The following is a 23,893-nucleotide window of genomic DNA, read 5'->3' on the forward strand; positions in this document are numbered from 1 at the left end:
CTCTCTGTTCTTCAGATTGTATCTTCATTATTGATATCTGTTCAATTCTTTCTTCTGCCTGCTCCAATCTACTGTTTGAGCCCCTCTACTGATGTTTGTCTTTTTGGTTATCGTACATTTCAGCTCTGAAATTGTCCTTTTCTTCTTTTTCTAAATGTAACTCCTATCTCTGTATTGATATTCTCTATTTGATGAGACGTTATTATCATACCTTTCTTTAAAACATGGTTTTCTTTAGCTCTTTGAACATATTTATAATAGCTGCTTTGAAGTCTTTATCTGCTCAGCCAGACATCTGAAACCTCTCACAGGCAGTTTCTAATGCCTTTTCCCCTTAAATATGAGTCATCCTTTCCAGTTTCTTTGCATATCTTAGTTTTTTGTTGAAAACTGGGCATTTTAGATTATGTATTTTAGTAGCTATGGACACTAAATCTCAGCCTCCCCCCACCAAAGTCTTGTTTCTTGCTTGCTTATTTATTTGCTTAGTTCCTTGGCTGGATTATTTCAGTGACATCTGTTTTCCCTGTGCAGTCTTTGATGTCACTCCTTGGAGGGCATAGCCTTGGATATGTACACAGTCACTCTGATCCTCCTGGAATGATGGTGTTTTTAGCTGGGATCTCTGTCTCTTTCCCAACTCCCCATTAAGTTTTTAAGTTGGTCTGAATCTACTGATACCATGCTCAGCTCTTAGTTTCACCTAATTGCTAGATGATTGTTCTATTCTTTCAATAACATCATGGAGGAGTAAATTACTCCATGGTCTGATTCAACTAAATTTGAGCCCTTTGGCCAGGGTGGTATTACAGGTTCTTTGAGGTCAGGTAAGACCTCAAAAGGAGCCCTTCTTAGCTGTCTCTTTCTTTGATTCTCTCTGTTAAATTCAGTTTTATCTACCATTTTGTTTTTTGCTCTCATTGAGTTGTCACCACTTTCCTCCTAGCTGCACACACACACATTAAAATCTCATTTTCAATAACATCTATAGGCTTGAAATTCTCCCATGTTCTTTCTCAAATAAGCTCATATCCCTTAGAAAAGGCTATGGTATTTTTGTCCTTACATCTTGACTCTCTTCTAAGGAAGAAACATTGCACCAATTCTGTGGATCTAGGGATAAGGCCAACTTCTCAGAGTAACATTACCACTTTTTAAGCAGGGTGTTGACTCATAGCAGTAGGCCCTGGTCTTCTTGGCTTGCCCTTCTCTGCATAGAACCTCTGCCTTAGCAGTGATTTTGAATGGGGATGATTTGAGTCTTGCGTTCTTAGCCTACCATGCCTGGGGTAGATCTTCTGTTCCATGAGTAGGGACTGAGTGGTGGAGCCCCAGCCATTCTTGCTTATAATAGAGCTTCTGTGAACTGGGTGAGATGAGAATTGCCAGTGGTTTGTCCCTCCCAAGAGAAAACCTAACCCTAGTAGGGAGCTAGAGAAATAGAATCTTGTGTTCCCATCAAGAGTAAAACTGTCGGGGCGCCTGGGTGGCTCAGTGGGTTAAGCCGCTGCCTTCGGCTCAGGTCATGATCCCAGGTCCTGGGTTCGAGCCCCACATCGGGCTTTCTGCTCAGCGGGGAGCCTGCTTCCTCCTCTCTCTCTGCCTGCCTCTCTGCCTACTTGTGGTTTCTCTCTGTCAAATAAATTAAAAAAAAAAAAAAAGAGTAAAACTGTCATCTTACTGAGGTAGGAGGAGAGGGCAGGTCATGGTTCAAATGCCCCAGACACTCTTTTTACCTAGATATAGATTTTTGTGAATTAATGTTTTCCATTTGTTGTATAACCTTGGGATATTTTTTCAGAGACCTTAAATGGTTGTTATATTTTATAATTTTTATCAGTTATGGTTGTTTTGCTGGAGAGTGAGACCAAAGAGGTCTTCAAGTTGCCATTTCAGAAATGTTTCCTCTCTTGGCTATATTTTTAAAGGTAAGTTGGCAGGGCAGGCTTAAGTTATCATTTGCTCTTTGAAGCTGGTTAGCTCTATCTCTGTCCATTCTTCCCCTTTCCCACCTCGCTCATATTTGGTCTGTCAGATGATTGGTCTGCTTCCCAGAATGTGACTCTCTGACCCACATCTTCTATTCAATTCTCTTCTTAGGACTGTCCTTATCTTGATCAACTCTGAAGTCTTTAACATTGTCTCTTCAGACATCTCTTCTAAAATCAAGGATGTGAAATCTAAACTTTTTAACATTCTCAGCAAATTTTTTTAAAAAAGATTTATCTATTTATTTATTTTTTGAGAGAGAGAGAGAGAAAGAGAGAGAGTAGAGTGCACAAGAAGGGGAGAGGTAGACAAGGAGAGAAGCTGACTCCCTGCTATGTTGAGAGCCAGACCTGGGGCTTGATCGTACAACCCAAGATCATGCCCTGAGCCAAAATCAGGAGTTCAATGTTTAACTGACTGAGCCACCCAGGTGTCCTTCTCAGCAAAATTTTTACTCCTGTTTGGATTTTTAAATTTTTTTTATTTTTTTTTTTATTTTTTTTTTTAAAGATTTTATTTATTCATTTGACAGAGAGAGATCACAAGTAGGCAGAGAGGCAGGCAGAGAGAGAGGAAGAAGCAGGCTTCTGAGCAGAGAGCCCGATGCGGGGCTCGATCCCAGGACCCTGAGATCATGACCTGAGCCGAAGGCAGCGGCTTAACCCGCTGAGCCACCCAGGCGCCCCCTTGTTTGGATTTTTTTAAATAACACTTCCATTTAAATAGAGATTTAGTAGAGATTAAATAGGGAGTATTCATTCTTTAGTGATCAACCCATGTCAAGAATGATCAAATTTGTCCAGCAACCCATCCTTCCTGTAAGCTGTGCCTTCTCATCAAATACTTGATGTGATTAGAGAGAAGTAAACTGAGAATGCCACATAGAGTTGTGGAAAGTCTGATAACAGGGTCTCAAAGTTGCCATTTCTTCGGAAAGGTTGCGAAGTTCTGGGAATCCAGTCCTTTTTGTTACATGTTGAATTGAGTAAGGTCTTGTCAATGAGACCTCAACAAAATTCACAAGAGAGCTGATATTCAAGTAAATCATATACCTGTCAAGGGGAATCAAAACTTTTATCTTGTTTAACTTTACTAATGGGAAATAACAAAAAAATTAATTATTATAAATAGAATATTTATTGATGAGCATGGAATTGGAATAAGAAGTGTTAGCACAATTGGGGTTTTAAAAGGTAAGAGAGCTATTTCCATTAATTTCTAAATCCTTTCCTCCAGTTTCAATGTAACCCCTTTTTCCTCCCTATAATATCTTGTGAAAGATGTAAACTAGGTAACCCCACTTTATACTTAGGAGAAACAGACATTACATGTTAATAACCTACCTAAGGTCCTTGAGAATGTCATAGAAAGAACCAGTACAGTAATAAAATATTCCTCTCTACTGATCAAGGTGAGATGCCTCCCTCACATAGCTCTCCAGATATCTGGAATGCAGAGTTTTATTTCCCAAGTTAGATGTTATTGGGCATAGATAAGTATGTATTGTCAATAGGAACTTTGCCCATCTATATTCATTCTCTATTCAAGTGACTGTGGTTTCTGTTACCAAAAATACAGAATGTCTAGTATTCTTAGAGATGTTCCATCAAATATATAAACCAGATCCCGTGTTAAGTTATACAGCATCTGCATGAATACTCTCTAGATGTTTGATGTCACAGAAAGAACTTATTTTGTTTGGGATTCATCAAAACCACATCCTCTGTGTTTGCATATGACAGGGCACTTTGGGACATGAATGCTAAAAAGAGAATGGATACATATGGCACTCCTTAGGGAAAATAAACTTTGCCACATTGCAATATAAAATGAAGTTAAGGAGTGTGATGTGACTTTAGAATACATACATCAAAAGTGAAGTAAAGTAAAATGTTTGGTACTTTTCAAAGAGCCACAAAAATTTGACAATAAAACATAACCTGTATCTCTTCAGCTGTTTTGTGATTAAAACTGATCACATAAGAGCAAGAGAAATAACCACATTCAGCCAATGTCAATAGATCATGGCCAGCATTATTTTGAATATTTAGAGCCAGTTAAATGTTTTGAACATGTATTTTTTTACTATAAGAATGTAGAGTTTGATATATATCCACAAGGTTTACCTTTTTTATTATATTGTTTACATGATCCCTCTCCTTATTTTTCCCTGCTTGATCTGTCCTGTTACTAAAAGTAGTGTATTAAAAATTCCTATTGGGGGTTTCTGCCTATGTCTACTTGCATCTCCTGTGGTTTTGCTTCATAAAAGTTGCTGTGTTATTCAATTCATAATGTTTACATGTTATTTCTTCATTGTAAATTATGGTTTCTAGTACTGATTTGTCATGTTTTCCTGATTTAAGGCTTGAATTCTACTTTGTCTCTTAGGATTGCTGCCCCTATTCTTTGTTTATGTTCATTTTCCTTGCGTATTTTCTTGCTTATCCTTTTAATTTTAGCTTTTATGAATCACTTTAAGTGTGTCCCTTACATATAACATGTTGTTGGGTTTTATTTGCAAAGGAATTGAAAAATTTATTCTTTAAATAAAATGTTACACCCATTCACATTTAAAAAATTTTTGTAACATACAGAAAAAATTGCCTTTTTTAGTATGCAGTTTTAACATATGTACAGATAATTTTTTTTATTTTTAATTTTTTTTAATATTTAATTTTTTTGTGTGGAATTCCAGTGTTTCTTCTTTTTTATAACATATAATGTATTATTTGTCCCATGTTATAGGTCTGTGAATCATCAGGCTTACACATTTCATCACACTCACCATAGCACATACCCTCCCCAATGTCCGTAACGAACCGACCCTATCCCTACCCCCCCCCCCGCCACCAAGCAACCCTCAATTTGTTTCATGAGGTTAAGAGTCTTTTATGGTTTGTCTCCCTCCAATCCCATCTTGTTTCATTTTTTTTCCTCCCTATGCCCTATAACCCCCCACACTGTCTCTCAAATTCCTCATATCAGAGAGATTATATGATAATTGTCTTTCTCTGATTGACTTTATTTGCTCAGCATAATACCCTCTAGTTTTACCCACGTTGTTGAAAATAGCAAGATTTAATTTTTGATGGCTGAACAGTATTTAATTATATACACACACACACACACACACACACACTATATCTTCTTTATCCATTCATCTGTTGATGGACATCTAGGTTCTTTCACATATGGCTATTGTGGACATTGCTGCTATAAACGTGCAGTTACAAGTGACCCTTTGGATCACTACATTTGTACCTTTAGGGTAAATACCCAGTAGTGCAATTGCTGGGTCATAGGGTAGCTCTAATTTCAACTTTTTGAGGCAACTACATGCTGTTTTCCAGAGTGGCTGCACCAGCTTGCATTCCTACCAACAGTGTAGGAGGGTTCCCCTTTCTCCACATCCTCACCAGCCTCTGTTGTTTCCTGACTTATTAACTTTAGCCATTCTAACTAGTGTGAGTTGATAATCTCACTGTGGTTTTGGTTTGTATTTCCCTGATGCCAAGTGATGTGGAGCAATTTCTCATGTGTCTGTTGGCCGTCTGGATGTCTTCTTTGCAGAAATGTCTGTTCATGTCTTCTGCCCATTTCTTGATTGGATCATTTGTTTGGGTGTTGAGTTTGGGTGTTGATCATTTGTTTGGGTGTTGAGTTTGATAAGTTCTTTACGGATTTTGGATACTAGCCCTTTATCTGATATGTCCTTTGCAAATATCCTCTCCCATTCTGTCAGTTGTCTTTTGGTTTTGTTGACTGTTTCCTTTGCTGTGTAAAAGCTTTTGATCTTGATGAAGTCCCAATAGTTCATTGTTGCCCTTGCTTTCCTTGCCTTTGGCGATGTTCCTAGGAAGAAGTTGCTGCGACTGAGGTTGAAGAGGTTGCTGCCTCTGTTCTCCTCAAGGATTTGGATGGATTCCTTTCTCACATTGAGGTCTTTCATCCATTTGGAGTCTGTTTTTGTGTGTGGTCTAAGGAAATGGTCCAGTTTCATTTTTCTGCATGTGGCTGTCCAATCTTCCCAACACCATTTGTTGAAGAGACTGTCTTTTTTCCATTGGACGTTCTTTCCTGCATTGTCAAAGATTAGTTGACTGTAGTGTTGAGGGTACATTTCTGGGCTCTCTGTTCTGATCCATTGATCTATGTGTCAGTTTTTGTGCCAGTACCATACTGTCTTGATGATGACAGCTTTGTAATAGAGTTTGAAGTCTGGACTTGGGATGCCACCAACTTTGGCTTTCTATTTCAACATTCCTCTGGCTATTTGAGGTCTTTTCTGGTTCCATATAAATTTTAGGATTATTTGTTCCATTTCTTTGAAAATAGTTGATGGGATTTTGATAGGGATTGCATTAAACATGTAGATTGCTTTAGATAGCACAGACATTTTCATAATACATGTTCTTCCAATCCATGAGCATGGAACATTTTTCCATTCCTTTGTGTCTTCCTCCATTTCTTTCTGGAGGACTTTATAGTCTTCTGAGTACAGATGATTTGTCTCTTAGGTTAGGTTTATTCCTAGGTATCTTATGGTTTTGGGTGTAATTGTATATGGGATCGATTCCTTAATTTCTCTTTCTCTGTCTTGCTGTTGTTATATTGAAATGCAACTGATTTCTTTGCCTTGATTTTATAACCTGACACTTTACTGAATTCCTGTACAAGTTCTAGCAGATTTGGAGTGGAGTCTTTTGGGTTTTCCACATAAAGTAACATATCACCTGCAAGGAGTGAGAGTTTGATGACTTCTTTGCCAATTTGGATGTCTTTTATTTCTTTTTGTTGTCTGATTGCTGAGGCTAGGACTTCTAGTACTATGTTGAATAGCAGTGGTGATAGTGGACATCTCTGCAGTGTCCTTGACCTTAGGGGAAAAGATCTCAGATTTTCCCCCTTGAGAATGATATTCATTGTGGGTTTTTCATAGATGGCTTTGATGATATTGAGGCATGTACCCTCTATTCCTCCACTGTGAAGAGTTTTGATCAAGAAAGGATGCTGTACTTTGTCAAATGCTTTTTCAGCATCTATTGAGAGTATCATATGGTTCTTGTTCTTTCTTTTATTAACGTATTGTATCACATTGATTGATTTGCAGATGTTGAACCAACCTTGCAGCCCAGGAATAAATCCGACTTGGTCGTGGTGAATAATCCTTTTAATGTACTGTTGGATCCTATTGGCTAGTATTTTGGTGAGAATTTTTGCATCTGTGTTCATCAAGGATATTGGTCTGTAATTCTTCTTTTTGATGGGGTCTTTGGTTTTGGGATCAAGGTGATGCTGGCCTCATAAAATGAGTTTGGAAGTTTTCCTTCCATTTCTATTTTTTGGAACAGTTTCAGGAGAATAGGAATTATTTCTTCTTTAAATGTTTGGTAGAATTCCCCTGGGAAGCTGTCTGGCCCTGGGCTTTTGGAGATTTTTGATGACTGCTTCAATCTCCTTTCTGGTTATGAGTCTGTTCAGGTTTTCTATCTCTTCCTGGTTCAGTTGTGGTAGTTTATACGTCTCTAAGAATGCATCCATTTCTTTCAGATTGTCGAATTTGCTGCCGTATAGTTGCTCATAATATGTTCTTATAATTGTTTGTATTTCTTTGTTGTTGGTTGTTATCTCTCCTCTTTCATTCATGATGTTATTAATTTGGGACCTTTTTCTTTGCTTTTTGTTAAGTCTGGCCAGGGGTTTATCATTCTTATTAATTCTTTCAAAGAACCAGCTCCTAGTTTCGTTGATTGTTCTGCTGTTCTTTTGGTTTCTATTTCATTGATTTCTGCTCTGATTTTTATTATTTCTCTTCTCCTGCTGGGTTTAGGCTTCTTTGCTGTTCTTTCTCCAGCTCCTTTAGGTGTAGGGTTAGTTTGTATACTTGAGACCTTTCTTGTTTCTTGAGAAAGGCTTGTATCACTATATACTTTCCTCTCAGCACACATTTGCTGCATCTCAAAGTTTTTGAATAGTTCTGTTTCATTTTAATTTGATTCCATGAATTTTTTTAAATTCTTCTTTAATTTTCTCATTGAACTGAAAAGAACTTCCTTCTTAGAAGAATGCTCTTTAGCCTCCATGTATTTAAGTTCTTTCCAACTTTCCTCTTGTGATTGAGTTCTAGTTTCAAAGCATTGTGGCCTGAAAATATGCAGGGAATGATCCCAATCTTTCAGTACTGGTTGTGACCTGATTTGTGACCCAGGATGTGATCTAATCTGCAGAATGTTCCATGTGTACTAGAGAAGAATGTGTATTCTGTTGCTTTGGGATGGAATGTTCTGAACATATCTGTGATGTCCATCTGGTCCAGTGTGTCATTTAAAGCCTTTATTTCCTTGTTGATGTTTTGCTTGGATGATCTGCCCATTTCAGTGAGAAGGATGTTAAAGTCCCCTACTATTGTTGTATTATTGTCGATGTGTTTCTTTGATTTTGTTATTAATTGGTTTATATAGTTGGCTGTTGCTATTTTAGGGGCATAGATATTTAAAATTGTTAAATCTTGTTGGATGGCCCCTTTGAGTATGATATAGTGCCCTTCCTCATCTCTTATTATATTTTTGGCTTAAAATCTAATTTATCTGATATGAGGATTGCCACCCCAGCTTTCTTTTGATGTCCATTAATATGCTATATTGTTTTCCACCCCCTTACTTTCAATCTGGATGTGGCTTTGGGTCTAAAATGACTTTCTTATAGACCACATATTGATTTTTTGTTGTTGTTTGTTTGTTTTTTATCCATTTTGATAACCTGTGTCCTTTGATTGGGGCATTTAGCCCATTTACATTGAGGGTAACTATTGAGAGATATGAATTTAGTACCATTGTATTGCCTGTCAGGTGACTGTTACTGTATATTGTCTCTGTTCCTTTCTGTTCTACTACTTTTAGGCTCCCTCTTTGCCTACAGGCCCCCTTTCAATATTTCCTATAGGGCTGGTTTGGTGTTTGCAAATTCTTTTAGTTTTTGTTTGTCCTGGAAACTTTTTATCTCTCCTATTTTCAGTGACAACCTAGGTGGATATAGTATTCTTGGCTGCATATTATTCTTGTTTAATGCTCTGAATATATCGTGCCAGTCCTTTCTGGCCTGCCACGTCTCTGTTGATAGGTTTGCTGCCAATCTAATATTTCTACCATTGTATGTTACAGACCTCTTGTCCCAAGCTGCTTTCAGGATTTTCTCTTTGTCACTGAGACCTGTAAGTTTTACTATTAGATCATGGGGTGTGGACCTATTTTTATTGATTTTGAGGTGAATTCTCTGTGCCTCCTGGATTTTGATGCTTGTTCCCTTCGCCAAATTGGGGAAATTCTCTACAATAATTTGCTCCAATATACCTTCTGCCACTTTCTCTTTTTCTTCTTCTGCAATCCCAATTAGTCTAATATTATTTTGTCTTATGGTATCACTTATCTCTCAAATTCTCCCCTTGTGGTCTAGTAGTTGCTTGTCTCTCTTTTGCTCAGCTTCTTTATTCTCCATCATTTGGTCTTCTATATCACTAATTCTCTCTTCTCCCTCATTTATCCCAGCAGTAAGAGCCTCCATTTTTTATTACACCTCATTAATAGCTTTTCTAATTTCAACTTGGTTAGATTTTAGTTCTTTTGTTTCTCCAGAAAGGGATTCTCTAATATCTTTCATGGGTTTTTTTTGAGCCCAGCTAGCACCTTGATAATCGTCATTCTGAACTCTATTTCTAAGATATTTATAATGTCCATATTGATTAGGTCCCCAGCTGTTGGTACTGCCTCTTTTCCTTCTTCTTTTTCTTTTTTCTTTTCTTTTTTTTTTTTTTTTTTGGTGAGATTTCCACCTTTCCATTTTATCCAAATAAGAATAGATGATTGAGAGAGCAAAATACTAAAAGGGTAGCAATGACCCCAGGAAAATATATACTAACCAAATCAGAAGAGACCCTAAACTAGGGGGAGAAGAAGGGGAAGGAAAAAAAAAATATTTATATATATATGTATATATATTTGACTGGTGAATAGAACAGAGCCACACACTTGATTTTGGATGTATTTTGGTCTGTTAGAAGAAACTACCTCCCAAAATTTTAAAGAAAGAAAAACTTATATATATATACAAGAATAAGGGTAAACACGATGAAGGGATGAAATATGACTGTAATGAAAATTTAAAAAGATTCTAAAAAAGGATTTGATAAGGTGGTTAAAAAAAGGAAAGAATGTGATCAGGCTGGGGATTAGAACAAAGCAATGTGCTAGATTTAGAGTATACTTTCATCTATTAGAAGAAATTGTATCCCAAAATTCTAAAGAAAAAAAAACCCTATATGTATACAAAAAAAATAAGGTTAAATACAATGAAGGGATAAAATATGACTATAACAATGAAAATTTAAAGAGATTTTTAAAAAGGTATTGATAAGATAAAATAATAAAAAAAAGTTAAAGTAGGAGAGGAAAATTTTTTAAAAATAGAATAAAAACAGAATTTAAAAAATTTAACTTTAAAAAACTAAAGGATCTGGGCGCCTGGGTGGCTCAGTGGGTTAAGCCTCTGCCTTCGGCTCAGGTCATGATCTCAGGGTCCTGCGATCGAGTCCCGCATCGGGCTCTCTGCTCAGCAGGGAGCCTGCTTCCCTCTCTCTCTCTCTCTGCCTGCCTCTCTGCCTACTTGTGATCTCTCTCTGTCAAATAAATAAATAAAATCTTTAAAAAAAAAAAAACAAAACTAAAGGATCATGGAAAGAAGCTATGAGTTCTATGTGTTGCTCTCCCCTAAGTCTGGAATTCTGCAGTTCTCATTGATTGGTGAACTTGGTCTTGGCTGAATGTTCTTGCTGATCTTCTGGAGGGGGCGGGGCTCCTCCCCTGCAGTGATTCTCAAATGTCTTTGCCTGAGGCAGAACTATACTACCCTTGCAGGGGCCGGGCTATGTAATCTGCTTGGTTTTGGTCTCCAGAACTTTTGTTCCCTGAATGCTTTCTGTACAGTTTTGGAGGACGGGAATGAAAATGGGGGCCTCCCACTCTCTGGCCCATAGGAGCTAAGATCTTGGGGACCCCACTCCTTAGTGCACCCTCAGAGAGAAGCAATCAATCCCTCCCATCTCCCTGGTCTCCGGCCGCACTCCGAGCTCACCTGCTCGGCCTGTGACTGAATGTTTCTGTCTCTGTTGCCCAGCCCCATTTGGAGTCTCCAAACTTAGCTGATTCCTGCAGTGTGCTCTCGCACTGCTCCTCCCAGAGGAGAAAAGTGAGTCTCCCCAGACCTGCTGCTTGTTGGGTTCGTGCCCGAAGAGCAGAGGCCCAACTGTGACTTGGATCATGGTTTAATTTTACCCCGACCTAAAAGCCCTCTGCTCCATCTCTGCAGCTGGCTTCCCTGCTCCAAAACCTGGGAGCTCAGCCACACTCAGGCACCATTGGTCTTTTTGTGACCCTGCAGATCCTGAGACCACACTGTCCCCATGAGGGCTCCACCACCCACTTAGCCTCTGGAGAGAGGTCCCTTAGGGGAGCCAACTTCTAAAAGTTATGATTTTGTGCTCCACTGCTTTCTCACTTGCCAGGAGCTGGCCACTCCCCCCACAGTCTATCTTCCCAAATGTTGCTTTGGATTCACTTCTCGGCACGTCCTACCTTCCAGAAAGTAGTCAATTTTCTGTTTGTAGAATTGCTGCTCTTCTTCTCTTCTCTCTTTTGTTGAGTTTGTAGCTGTTCAGAATGGTTTGACAACTATCCAGTTGAACTCCTGGGACCTGATGATATTTAGGTCTCCTACTCCTTCACCATCTTGCTTTTCTCCTGTACAGATTCATTTTATCAACATCATAATTAGCATATAGGACAGTTCCCTCATATGCCCTTCATGGCATCAGTTTCTCCTTTGGACCTACCTCCTGGTAAACACTGATCAAGATCTTCTCTGTGCTATAGTTTTGTCTTTTCTGAAATGTCATATAAATGTCATATAAATGGAATCATGCAGTATATAACCTTTGAAGATTGGCTTTCTTCACTCAACATAACACCTTTGAGATTCATTCGTGTTGTTTCAGATGTCAGCAATTTGTTCCTTTTTTATTGCTGAGAAAATTACTCCATCATACAGATGTTGTACAGTTGTCCTATAGTTTGTCCATTCACTCATTGGAAGATATGGGTTGATTAAAGTTTGGGAGTTTATGAACAGACCTGATATGCACATTTGTGTATAGGTACTCATGTGAACATACATTTTAATTTTTCTGGGATAAATATGCTATGAATGGGATTATAGGTCACATATATATTTAACTTATAAGAAACTACCAAACCGTTTTATAGAGTGAAGATATTGTAAGTTCTAGTGGCTTTGTATTCCCACCAGTGAAGATTTAATTTCCAATCTTTGCTTCCCTGTTAGCACTTATGATTGTCAAGTTTTCTGTCTCCCCTCCCCATATTCTGTGAAATTTTACTGTGGCTTTAATTTGCATTTCCCTAATGGTTAAAGATGTTAAATATCTTTCATGTTCTTAGTGGTCATCTGCATATCCATTTTGATGAAGTGTATTTTAGAGTCTTTGCTCATTTTAAATATTGGATTGTTCATTTCCTACTGTTTAATTTTGAGAGTTCTTTACATATTCTGGATACAAGTCTTTTGTTATATATGACATTTGCAAATTTTTTTTACTGGTATGAACTGTATCTTTCTTTTAAGTATCTTTCACACAGCAAAAATCTTAAATTTTAATGACACAAAATATATTAGTTTTTTCCTATATGGCTTGTGCAGTTAGTTTCATATTGAAGAACTCTTTGACTAATTCCAAGTTACAAAGATTTTCTCCTATATTTCCTTCAGAAATCTGTATAGTTTTATAGTTGTATACTTAGGCCTATGATTGATTTTGAATTAATTTTGTATGAAGTCTGATGATTTTTACATGTAGATATCCAATTGTCTAAAAACCATTTGGTGAAAAGACTGTAGTTTCTCCATTTAATTAGCTTTCTACCTTTGTCAAAAACCAAGTGGACTTATTAATATAGGTCTATTTCTGAACTGTTCTGTTCCATTGATCTACCTCCCTCTCACAGCAGTGTCTTGGTTATGATAGCTTTTTAATAAGCACTAAAATAAGGTAGTGTGAGTCCTACAAGTTTTTTCTTTTTAAAAATTGTTTCAACTATTTTAATTTCTTTGTCTTTTAATATAAATTTTAGAATCAGTTCTCTAGAGTTACAAAAATTCCCGATGGATTTCTTATTAGAATTACCTTACATTACAATTGCACCCAAAACAATAAGATACCTAGGAATAAACCTAACCAAAGAGGCAAATCATGTGTACTCAGAAAACTATAAAGTCCTCATGAAAGAAATGGAGGAAGGCACAAAGAAATGGCAAAATATTCCATGCTCATGGATTGGAAGAACAAATATTATGAAAATGTCTGTGCTACCTAAAGCAATCTACACATTTAATGCAATCCCTATCAAAATCCCATCAACTAGGGGCGCCTGGATGGCTCAGTGGGTTAAGCCGCTGCCTTCGGCTCAGATCATGATCTCAGCATCCTGGGATCGAGTCCCGCATCGGGTTCTCTGCTCGGCAGAGATCCTGCTTCCCTCTCTCTCTCTCTGCCTGCCTCTCCATCTACTTGTGATCTCTCTCTGTCAAATAAATAAATAAAATCTTAAAAAAAAAAATCCCATCAACTATTTTCAAAGAAATGGAACAAATAATCCTAAAATTTATATGGAACCAGAAAAGACCTCAAATAGCCAGAGGAATGTTGAAATAGAAAGCCAAAGTTGGTGGCATCCCAAACTGTATTACAAACTCTATTACAAAGCTGTCATCATCAAGACAGTATGGTATTGGCACAAAAACAGACACATAGATCAATGGAACAGAACAGGGAGCCCAGAAATGGACCCTCAACTCTGTGGTCAACTAATCATTGACAAAGCAGGAAAGAATGTCCAATGGAAAAAAAAAACAGTCTCTTCAACAAATAGTGTTGGGAAGATTGGACAGCCACATGTAGAAAAATGAAACTGGACCATTTCCTTACACCTCACACAAAAACAGACTCCAAATGACGAAAGACCTCAATGTGAGAAAGGAATCCATCCAAATCTTTGAGGAGAACACAGGCAGCAACCTCTTCAACCTCAGTCGCAGCAACTTCTTCCTAGGAACATCGCCAAAGGCAAGGAAAGCAAGGGCAACAATGAACTATTGGGACTTCATCAAGATCAAAAGCTTTTGCACAGCAAAGGAAACAGTCAACAAAACCAAAAGACAACTGACAGAATGGGAGAGGATATTTGCAAATGACCTATCAGATAAAGGGCTAGTGTCCAAAATCTATAAAGAACTTATCTAACTCAACACCCAAAGAACAAATAATCCAATCAAGAAACGGGCAGAAGACATGAACAGACATTTCTGCAAAGAAGACATCCAGACGGCCAACAGACACATGAGAAATTGCTCCACATCACTTGGCATCAGGGAAATACAAATCAAAACCACAATGAGATACCACTTTGTGCCCATCAGAATGGCTAAAGTTAACAAGTCAGGAAATGACGGATGATGGCGAGGATGCAGAGAAAGAGTAACCCTCCTACACTGTTGGTAGGAAAGCAAGCTGGTGCAGTCACTATGAAAAACAGCATGGAGGTTCCTCAAAAAGTTGAAAATAGAGCTACCCTACAACCCAGCAATCGCACTACTGGGTATTTACCCTAAAGATACAAATGTAGTGATCCGAAGGGGCGTGTGCACCCAAATGTTTATAGCAGAAATGTCCACAATAGCCAAACTATAGAAAGAACCTAGATGTCCATCAACAGATGAATAGATAAAGAAGATGTGGTATACATATACAGTGGAATATTATGTGGCTGTCAAAAGAAATGAAATCTTGCCATTTGCAACGACATGGATGAAACTAGAGGGTATTATGCTGAGCGAAATAAGTTAATCAGAGAAAGACAATTATCATATGATCTCCCTGATGTGAGGGATTTGAGAGGCAAAGTGTGGGGTTTGGGGGGTAGGGAAGGAAAAAAGGAAACAAGATGGGATTGGGAGGGACACAAACCATATGAGACCCTTAATCTCACAAAACAAACTGAGGGTTGCCGGGGGGATGGGGGTAGGGAGAGGGTGGTTGGGTTATGGACATTGGGGAGGATATGTGCTATGGTGAGTGCTGTGAAGTGTGTAAACCTGGCGATTCACAGACCTGTACCCCTGGGGCTAATAATACATTATATGTTAATAAAAAATTAAAAATTAAAAAGAATTGCATTATAGATACCATTCATAATAATATATGTGCAACATATTTTAACATTATAAAAGCATGATGGTGTAATGAGCACCCATGAACCAATTGGTCAATAAGAGAAGTAGAACATTGAAACTTGTATCTACCACTATGTTTCTTCTCTTATACCCATAAGTACTTTTTTTCTTTAATTCAGTTAATAAGTCAAGGACAGATATTCCAATTTATTGAATTATTGGATCTTTGGGTCACCTTCTACTTGTGATTTTGCTCTTAGAATTTTACTCCTTATGTTTGCCTAATCTAAAAAAAATGTTGAGAGTAGAAGAGGTGGTAAACCTCATCTACTTTTTTAAAAAACAAATTTTTAGTAGCTATATTGAACTAATTTTAAGTTAAAGATTAGGTTTAAGGAGGTTTGCATTTTAATCTTAAATAAAATATGGAACCAAAATAATTTATTCTATTATTTATTACTTCTGAAGTTCCATAGGAACATACCAGTCCATTTTTTATGTTATAAATATGTCCTGTAATTCTCTACAGTTCATTACATGTATTTATGTACATATGTTATTTTACTTATTTTTCCCCAGTTTCAGTGAAATATAATTGTCATATAACATTGCATTAGTGTAAAGTGTTCAAGACAATGATTTGATTATGTATACATTGCAAAATGATCACCATAGGATGCTTAATCAACATCCATCACCTCACATAGTTATGAAATCTTTTTCATGGGATAAGAGCTTTTAAGAACTACTCTGTTAACAACTTTCAAATATACAGTGCAGTACTATAATCACCAGGCTGCACATTATTTTCCCAAAATTTATCTCATAACTGGAAGTTTGTATCTTTTGACCATGGGTGAGGACCTAGTCCCCCGAACCTTCCTGGCAACTACCAATCTTTTCTTCACTTAAAAGACTTAGAAATCGGTGGTGCCTGGGTGGCTTAGTGGGTTAAGCCTCTGCCTTCGGCTTGGATCGTGATCCCAAGTTCCTGGGATCAAGCCCCACATTGGGCTCTCTGCTCCGCAGGGAGCCTGCTTCCTCCTCTCTCTCTCTCTGCCTGTCTGTGATCTCTCTCTGTCAAATGGATAAGTAAAATCTTTAAAAAAAAAAAAAAAAGAAAGAAAGATTTAGAAATCAGAGGGGGAGATAAACCATGAGAGACTATGGACTCTGAGAAACAAACTGAGGGTTTTGGGCGTGAGGTGGGGTGGGGGGTGGGGTGAGCCTGATGGTGGGTATTATGGAGGGCACATATTGCATGGAGCACTGGGTGTGGTGCATAAATAATGAATTTTGGAACACTGAAAAAAAAATTAAAAAAAAAGATTTAGAGTGAGATATGTCTTGGTACCGCCACAGTACTTGACACTATGTCTGTCACTAATTTTGAATGAGTAAATGAAATGTATTTTTACATTATCAATACTATCTCAAATTTCAGATGAATTGTTTTACCATTTCTTGTAGATTATATTATGTTGCTTTTTAAAAATTTTTTTTTAAATATTTATTTATTTGACAGACAGAGATCACAAGTAGGCAGAGAGGCAGGCGGTGGCAGGGGAGTAGGGGGAGCAGGCTCCCCACTGAGCAGAGAGTCCAATGCGGGGTTCAAATGTTGCTTTTTAATGAGGTCTAAGGACATAAGTAAAGCTCATGAAAGTTTGTCTGCAGAAATGGAGCCATAGGTATTTCTAGTCCAACCTTGTGTTAGTGACCACCTGAGTCTTTGAATAGTCAGTCGGATTTTTTTCCTTTCACTTTCAGTGTATGTACATTTGAATGCTTCCAAGCAACCTTGAGTATTGCTTGAGTGAAAAGTGTAGAATGTTATGTTGTGAAAACACTCTTCGGGGGTATTCAATAAGTGTCTAGTTATAGGAAACCTACATCACAGAATATATTTCTATTTTAAAGAAATTTTATTTGTTGAGAAACCTACTTAATGAGTTAATGTAGGATGAAGATATTCAATGCAAAACTGATATCTGGTTGATTATCAAGTATTAGAGAAGTAGTTAAAATTATTTTTCAAGTATTTACCAATAAAAAATACCATTGTTTCTAGTGTTAATGTTATTCATTATCATGATATATGAAAGGTTTAGATGTGTATTTGTGTATTTATGTGTATGTAATATGAAAATTCAGTATTTGTAATGCTGTACTTAATTCATCCAAAAACACTGAGTACCCAAGCTCTATTCTGGACTTTGAAAATACAGTAATGAAACATCTAGGTCATATTCTAAATTTATAATTAAATGATGTATGTAATAAGAAATTTTTATTTGGGATTTATCTAAACATTATTTCTCTTACAGGGAAAATTCTCCATGTATTAAAATTGTATTATAAATGTATTTGAATTTATTTTTATTTTAATTAAGAAATAACTTAGATTTTTTAGCAATAAACTAAGTCAATATATAATTGTTTTAACAATAGTAATTTCCTATATATATATATTTGAAATCTATTTCACTTTCGCTTTTACGACTAGGTAATATTTTCTTTCAGGTAATGTAATCCCTTATATTTTATCACAGACTTGCTCAAGATTCATGAAGCTTAGGCTATGGAATATAGTGATGTGATCCAAGATTATCACTCTGAATCTATGTATATTTGAACATTGGCAATATGCTTAATTAGCATTTGTTAGTTATTTTTTCAGTGTGTAATTCTGTACTGCAAGATCATATAAATGTGTCAGAATTTTACCTATTTTAGTCACACATTTTCTCAATTAACAGACATTTAAAGTTTAATTTTTAACAGAGATAATCTGAAATATTTTGACATGAAAATGGTTCTTGTGTCTTAAAAAGAATTAGATCATAAAGCCACTAGGGGGCTCACACACTGTGTGTAAATCATGTGGGATCACACATCCCATATACACTTCTGAGTACTTTAAAAAGAATGCAATAGCTGGGACAATAAATGATACATTCTGTAGTTTTGTGTGTGGGGTTAAGAAGTAATATTTTTATGGCAGAGAAGGGCACATTGACGGGAGACTCTAGAAAATACATTAAACAGGGGAATTATTATCAGGGAAGTGAACAAGAAGGGGTCAAAAATAGAAATTGGAGAAATGTTAAGTTTGGTATTAGTCCCTATGAGCACCCCTTCTGTTAAGACTTGCCTACTGGGGCGCCTGGGTGGCTCAGTGGGTTAAAGCCTCTGCCTTCGGCTCAGGTCATGATCTCGGGGTCCTGGGATTGAGCCCCGCATCGGACTCTGTGCTCCGCAGGGAGCCTGCTTCCTCTTCTCTCTGCCTGCCTCTCTGCCTACTTGTGATCTCTGTCTGTCAAATAAATAAATAAAATCTTTAAAAAAAAAAAAAAAAGACTTGCCTACTGCTCTAGGAACACTAACTGTAGCGGTCAAGCCTAGAGTGCTAGGGTTAGACGGATTTATTTTTGCACAAATCACATTATATGATATTGATTCAGGTATCTCAGATTGAGAAGACATATTTGTAATAAATTTTTAAAAAACATTAGCTGGACAATTTCCTTTAGAGTAAAGTTGCATCAATATTCTTTCATTTTGGGCACCTGGTGGCTCAGTCAGCTAAGCATCTGACTCTTGATTTTGGCACAGGTCCTGATCTCAGGGTCAGGAGATTGAGCCCTTCCTCCTGCTCTGCCCTGGGCATGGAGCCTGCTTAAGATTCTCTCTTCCTCTCCCTCTGCCCCTCTCTGTGTGCACTCTCTCTCCCTCTCTCAAAAAAAAAATTTTTTTTTTCATTTTTTAAAGGAAGACCCTTGAAAACCAATTTGGGACCTTTCTTTTTTCTTTTTTTTTTTTCTAAAGATTTTATTTATTTATTTGACAGAGATAACAAGCAGGCAGAGAGGCAGGCAGAGAGAGAGAGAGGGAAGCAGGCTCCCTGCTGAGCAGAGAGCCTGATGCAGGGCTCCATCCCAGGATCCTGAGATCATGACCTGAGCTGAAGGCAGAGGCTTTAACCCACTGAGCCACCCAGGCGCCCTGGACCTTTCTTATATAATTCAAATTCAGGTGTTTCTTTTGAGCATTCCTAAATATTTTATGAATTTCATCTGTTTTGTTTTGTTTACAATCTAGGGACAGTTCAGCATTAACTTGGCAGGAACTGGAATGAAGATATCTAGCACAGCAAAGTGGCTTGCTCAGGGGAGTTATGCCTCTGTCATCATACACAGATCACAAGTAAGTCCTGCTGGACCAACATGCTTGTTTGAAATACTTCGTGCTGTGAACTAGAATTAAAGGTCCCTTATCTTAACTTTAGAGTTATAAAGTTAAAGCCTAATGAGTTATTGCATAGATGAGGCATATTACATATAATGGGACATAATAAGAATCTATGAAATCATGAAACCAGGGTCATTTTGATTAATGTACACATGTGGCCTTATTTGCATATAAACTCATGTATAGGTTTCCAGTATTTGAACCAGAAATATCAAATACTAGGGCATATAGATTCTATGTAGCTCAAGGTTGGAGCTAATGACTTGAAATGCATGTCCTTCAAGAAGAGGTGGTGCTGTTAGCTGTATTTTAATTATTAAAGATTTGTTGGTTTTACTGTTTCAAAGTGAGGAGTGGGTTTTTGGTTTATTTATCTCACTGCCTTGATTTAGTGATGGGGGTGGTCATTTTTCATTTGGCATATATTCTTCATAGTTTCTATAAAAATCAGGACTAGTTTTATGGTTGTATGCGTATTCTCCTCTGCTTTTACGCAGATAACATCGTACTGGGCTTTTACGGGTAGGACACATGTAATTTTGGTAGTATAGGGTACTGGCACATATATCTCCTGAGACGGCTCCTGTTACTCACAGGGACCATGTCTCAGATAGCTTGACTCTATCTCTAGTAAATCAGGATCTACTTTCTGAGTGTTCTCACCTATGTTGCTCATCAATCAGTGCCATCCATGGCCCCTGCCCCTTCTGTTTTATGGTTTTTCTTTCTTTGGATAAAAGTGACTTTTTAAATATACTTGTATCAATATTATTTGTAATGAAATTCAATTTTCTGATATTCATAGACTAAAACATTCTATTTCTGAAGACTACAAAACCAAGTTTTAATTAATGGAGCATTTACAATTTTTATAATTTCTCTCATTTGGGTAAGAAGTCAGCTTTTAGAGCAAACAGCTATTTTTAAACTCTTGGCATATTAGGTCTAATCCCTTTTGGTATAAGAATAGGAATAAATTAATTAAAGTATATTCTGAGCAGGTCTCTGTGTAAAAGAGAAATATTTTTACCTTATTTATCCAGCTTTTCTGTAATTTTTAGTTAATTGTAAAGAGGTCACCAGTAGATATGAATATTTAGTATAATCTCCTTTTACTTCTATTTAAGTTCCATTCTAAAGGTTAATTAATTATTTAATCACTGAGAATATCTACCTGTCAAAAATATTGCACATGAAAGTATTTCCTGAAACTTGTGGCCTCGTATGAAGCTATGACCGGTGGAATCCAGGTTTACATATGGAAATGCAAGCTTCTTTTCATTTGCCAGGACATTTAACCAAGATTAGGTTTTTACTTAAGCAATCTGGGAATAGCAATGTACATAAGTGGGAATTTTTGCTGCCATTCACTTCTTCTCTCTTTACTTAGATTCTTGAGAGCTAAGAAAAATTTCTGAAAGAAAAGGCAACTTCAAAAGTCCCTAATCTCAAAACGCTGTTTATCCCAAAATGTTCTAGGAACTGAGTTTCCTTCTCTGCCTGCCCTCTTTAGATTAAAAACAAAACAAAGCCCCCAAAACAAACAAACAAACAAACAAAAAACCCTTACTTTCTTCAGAAGCTCATATAGGAGCTCAAACTGTTTTTGCTTCATCCTATCAAACTGTCTTCAGTCCTTTGACTTTTGGACCAAGGATGGAAAGGAATCAAGAGAGAATTTCTGTCCCACCCCTCTCACCAGCCTCTGTCAACCTATTCCTCAGTGAACAGCTTTGCTTTTCTTAAAACAAACAAACAAACAAACAAACAAACAAAAACAACCCCCACAAAACAAAAACAAAAACAAAAACACACACAAAAAACGAAAACTCCCTTCTTAGTTCTTTTCTAACTACAATTTCTAATTACAATTCTAATTACAAATGCTTTCAGTCCAGTTTTCTCCCCCCATTTTATCACAAACTATACTTCAAGCTGTGTTTCTAAGGTTTCCATGAGATGCTTGAGATTAACAGGGGAAAATAGGACTTGTATACAGTTAAGGGCAAGTTTGTATATTTCTTATTTAGCCTATGAGAATCTTATATAAAATCATATAAATATTGGACAGCAAATTGGGAGAGGTTTTAACAGCCTCACTGAAGCAAATACACCTCGATGAAAAACACGTGGATTGAGATGAATTGTCTGAATTATAATGTGGTTTATAATCATCAGTAGCTAATCTGAATCTCAGATTATCTGATTCCCATGACCACCAATTTCAACTAATCCTAAAGTGGTATGACCTTTGACCTCAAATGTAATTGTTATAGGAAACTTTGGCTAATGATTTCTGCTGCATGATTTAAAGCACTTGCTTTTTCTGCCTATGTACACGGATACCAGCTTTTGCCCAGTTCTCCTATATTTCTGCCTCTTCCTATTTTCAGGATGGAACCAAAGTCTACGGCAGATGTGGAGGATTCTGTGGGAAGTGTGTTCCTCACATGACTACTGGTCTCCCAATTCAAGTCGTATGAACATTCAGAAGTGGGAAGTATGAGGAGATATTCTTTGGAATATCTGCAAATAACTGGTGCTCATTTCTGTACTCCTCCCTTCCTGGGATTTCCATGTCCAAAATGACTGTGCTTTGTTTTCTTTTCAGGGTGCTCATCAGGGAATCAAATCACTGCTTACTTTTTCCAAAGCCTTCAAAATAAACTTAACAGATATATGACTCTAGTTAGGAACTTTTTAAAAGGACAAAATAATTTATGGTATAATATACAGAGATATTTGAATGAATTATGCCAAAATAATGTTGTTGTTAACAAATAGCTTGCACTGGATCACAGTTACACTATGCCGATAAACACACATATAAATCATTACTCAGTATTGTACTGTACAGTGAATGTTTATTCTACTTGTTAAAATGGAGCAAGTAAAAATTAGGAAAATGAATTTATTTAAAACACCTAGAAACATTATTGAATCTGGCAGGTAAATAGCAAATCCTTAGTCACATCAAAAGAGTACATAGCCATTATACTTTCTACTGATACAGCATAGATACCTGTTTTTATTTCCTTCAATTTTAAATTGTGGGTTATGGTGCTTCTAATAAAAAAAAATCATCCTAAAAATGCAGTACACTTTATGTTAAAAATATATACTTGGGTTAAATACTAAATATGAATATTTGTAGATATAACACAGAAAAAGATACGATATAGTTGAATTTTACTTAAAACACCTACCTCTAATTTGATTGTACTTATAAGAGCAATACATTGTTTTTATATCTTTATATTCTGTCTCTATAACTCATATATGTATATATTTACTCTTAAAAGTCTATTTTCTCAAAGTTATGTACTGTATTTTATTAATCAAGTAAAGGGAATTTTTGAAATTTTGAAAATCCTATTTTGGTAGACAAAATTATGTTTACATAAGGAAAATTTTTATTAGAGATGCTCAAGTTATTTTGTATCTGAGGTATCTCTAAGCCAAAACATAAAAAAAAAATTAACTATTCATGGGCAAATTCTCAGGTAGTAAGAGATTTTTTCAGGTGAATAATTTGTGTATCATATAATAACGTGATTTAAAATGAATCATAGACAGTATTTTTCTATGGCAACTTACTCTGTAAACCAAAAAATGAATCTACTAATAGATTTTTGCCAGTAAATAGTAGTAACTAGTTTTACCCACAAAGTTTTTTCCTATCTATTATTATTTATTTTTTCCCCAAACATTTTTTTCCCCAAACATATGTTGTACCATATAAGGTACTAAAGCAATTTTGTGCCAATGTGGTTAGATAAGCATTTAGGGATCTCTGTATCAGAAATGAAGTATTTTGCACTATGTGCCTTAAACCAGTTACAATCATTAATATAACATGTGTAGCATTTTCTAGAAGTGTTTTCATTGATAAAATCTTATGAACATTTGAACGTATGAACATCATAAAAGCTTATGAACATTTAAATAATAAACATACTTGTGTGATACGTTAGCATTTTGTTTTCATTTTCCTTATGTAAAAAAAAAAAAAATCCTTCACCAAAAAATTCTATAACCCTAAAGCCACTCCAGAAATTCAAAGAATTTTTTATTCAAATTGTTACAGTTGGAATGGAAATGGCTCGTGTCTGCTGTACACTCTTCTCATAGCAGAGGGAATATGGGCAGGAGGCTGACAAAAACTTGCGATGCTTTTGAAAGCTTTTGTTTATATTAGGGATACTCATGTCATTGAATATATACTTATATTCAATTGGCCAAATGAAATCACATGACCAAATCCTAGTCATTGGGTCAGGGAAATATACTCTTCCTACAGGGGAGGATTGCTGGTTACAGGGAACTGGGTGAAGACTTAGAATTCTCTCTTAAG

General features: G+C 36.5%; 1 protein-coding gene across 1 annotated transcript in view; it reads left to right on the plus strand.

Annotated features, from left to right (window-relative positions):
• The window catches only part of ADAMTS20 (ADAM metallopeptidase with thrombospondin type 1 motif 20), a 195,495-nt gene extending 172,008 nt beyond the window's left edge, over positions 1-23,487 (plus strand). Inside the window, 2 exon segments of the mRNA XM_047742257.1 lie at positions 19,390-19,494; positions 21,933-23,487. Coding sequence (XP_047598213.1) covers positions 19,390-19,494; positions 21,933-22,022 — 195 coding nt within the window. The 3' untranslated portion in view covers positions 22,023-23,487.
• The last annotated feature ends 406 nt before the right edge of the window (positions 23,488-23,893 follow it).

Source organism: Lutra lutra, chromosome 8 (genome assembly GCF_902655055.1).
Source record: "Lutra lutra chromosome 8, mLutLut1.2, whole genome shotgun sequence".
NCBI lineage: Eukaryota > Metazoa > Chordata > Mammalia > Carnivora > Mustelidae > Lutra > Lutra lutra.